General features: G+C 41.5%; 1 protein-coding gene across 1 annotated transcript; it reads left to right on the top strand.

The window, feature by feature from the left end:
* The first annotated feature begins 601 nt into the window (after positions 1-601).
* LOC102868676 (olfactory receptor 1D2-like) lies at positions 602-1,549 on the top strand. The gene has a single exon (XM_006891101.1). It carries the CDS (start codon positions 602-604, stop codon positions 1,547-1,549), a length of 948 nt encoding a protein of 315 aa, XP_006891163.1.
* The last annotated feature ends 716 nt before the right edge of the window (positions 1,550-2,265 follow it).

Genomic DNA, 2,265 nt, shown 5'->3' with positions numbered 1-2,265 from the left:
AAGCGCCAAACTGCCTTCCAGAATGATTGTATAATTTTACAATCCCACCAAGAGTTCCTTTCTCCCCACATCATCTCCAACATTTATTATTTGCTGCTGTTGTAAACTTTGCCACTGTTACTGGAATGAGATGGTACCTTGCTGTGGTTTTGATTTGCATCTCTCTTATTGTCAGTGATGTGGAGCATTTCTTCATGTGTCTGTTTGCCATTCAAATATCTTCCTCTGTGAAACTTCTTTCCATGTCTTTTGCCCCTTTTGTAATTGGGTTATAAGTCTTTTTCTTGTGAAGGCCCAGGATTATTCTGTAAATTATTGTTATAAGGCTCTTGTCTGAGATGGTATTACCAAATGTTTGTTTCCAGTCTGTAGGTTTTCTTTTCACCCTCTTGGGAAAAATTTTTGATGTGCACAAGGGTTTAACCTTTAGAAGGTCCCACGCATTAATTTTATCCTCTTTGGATTATGTATTTCTGTTTGTATTTACATTCAAGATATTTTTAACACTAAGAAAACCTATTTTATTTATCTAAATATCTTTAGTCAACTGAGAGGACTTCATAAACACTTGTTTGTGCTAATGTTGCAGACTGTTGTGGAAATGAGTGGAGACAACCAGACTGGGACATCCGACTTCCTGCTCATTGGACTCTCAGAGAATCCCAAGCAGCAGAGAATCCTGTTTTGGATGTTCCTGTCCATGTACCTGGTCACAGTGGTGGGGAATGTACTTATCATCTTAGCCATCAGCACTGACTCCCACCTGCACACTCCTATGTACATCTTCTTGGTCAACCTCTCCTTCACTGACCTCTTCTTTGTCACCAACACAGTTCCCAAAATGTTGGTCAATCTCCAGTCCCAGAACAAAGCTATTTCCTATGCAGGATGCCTGACACAGCTCTACTTCTTGATTTCCTTGGTAACCCTGGACAACTTTATTCTTGCAGCAATGGCCTATGACCGCTATGTGGCCATTTGTCGCCCCCTCCACTATAGCACAGTCATGAATCCTGGCCTCTGTATTTTGATCTTGGCATTCTGTTGGATCCTTTCTGTCCTTTATGGTCTCATCCTTACTCTTCCTATGACCAAGGTGTCGTTCTGTGGGCCCCGGAAAATCCACTATATCTTCTGTGAGATGTACGTTCTGCTGAGACTTGCATGTTCTGACACTCAGGTCAATCACATAATACTGATTGCCACTGGCTGCTTCATCTTCCTCATTCCCTGTGGGTTCATGATTGTGTCCTATGTCCGAATAGTCAGAGCCATCCTCCGAATAATCTCCACCTCTGGGAAGTACAAAGCCTTCTCTACATGTGCTTCCCATCTGGGTGTGGTCTCCCTCTTCTATGGGACACTTGGCATGGTATATCTTCAGCCTCTCCACACCTATTCCATGAAGGACTCTGTGGCTACAGTGATGTATGCTGTAGTGACACCAATGATGAACCCTTTCATCTACAGCCTGAGGAACAAGGACATGCATAGGGCTCTGGGGAAACTCTTCCTACGGAAACACTTTCAGAGACTGACAAAAGGATAATTTTTGAAAGAGAGAATTTAAATAGATAATGGAATTCCTTGAACTGCATTCAAGACACAAGAAACCTATGAAGTACACAAGATATTTTTGTGCTGTTGTTAAGTGCCGTTGAGTTGCAGATGACTCATAGCGACCCTATGAATGAAAGACCTGAACACTTATATAACTTTCATCATTTCTTCAAGTTCATAGTTTCCAGAGGCAAGCTATTTTGGAAGTGGATGCCACTCCAGCTTTCAAGCTTGTTTTAATTGGGGAATTCCACCAAACACTGTCCACCATGAGTAACCATTATCACATTTGACACATCAGTATCACAGTGTTTAGTATCACAGCAACCATGAGTTACCTCTGTACAGCAAATAGACAGACAAGTACTATACGACTTAGAAGAATGTTTGACCAAAAACAATTCAAACCAGGCCTGAGGGCTGCAGATTAAAATCTCCCACCTTTTGTTTGGTACCATAGCTTTTTATCCACTAGGCCTACAGAGATCTCTCATTTTTTTGTTGTTGTTAAGTGCAGTTGCAAGTTGCAGACAATTCATAGCAACCCTGTGAATGAAAGACCTGAAACACTTGTATAACTTTCATCACTTTTCCACATTCATAGAGCTTCTGGAAGCAAACTATTTCGGAAATGGATGTCACTCCTGCTTCCAAGCTTATTTTAATTGAGAAGCTCTACCAAACACTGCCTGCCATGGGTAACCA

The sequence above is a fragment of the Elephantulus edwardii genome, unplaced genomic scaffold (assembly GCF_000299155.1).
Source record: "Elephantulus edwardii isolate Elephantulus edwardi_28Jun2011 unplaced genomic scaffold, EleEdw1.0 scaffold00094, whole genome shotgun sequence".
In the NCBI taxonomy this organism is placed as follows: domain Eukaryota; kingdom Metazoa; phylum Chordata; class Mammalia; order Macroscelidea; family Macroscelididae; genus Elephantulus; species Elephantulus edwardii.
The sequence above is the reverse complement of the archived record's forward strand: the minus strand, read 5'-3'. Positions and strand labels throughout refer to the sequence as shown.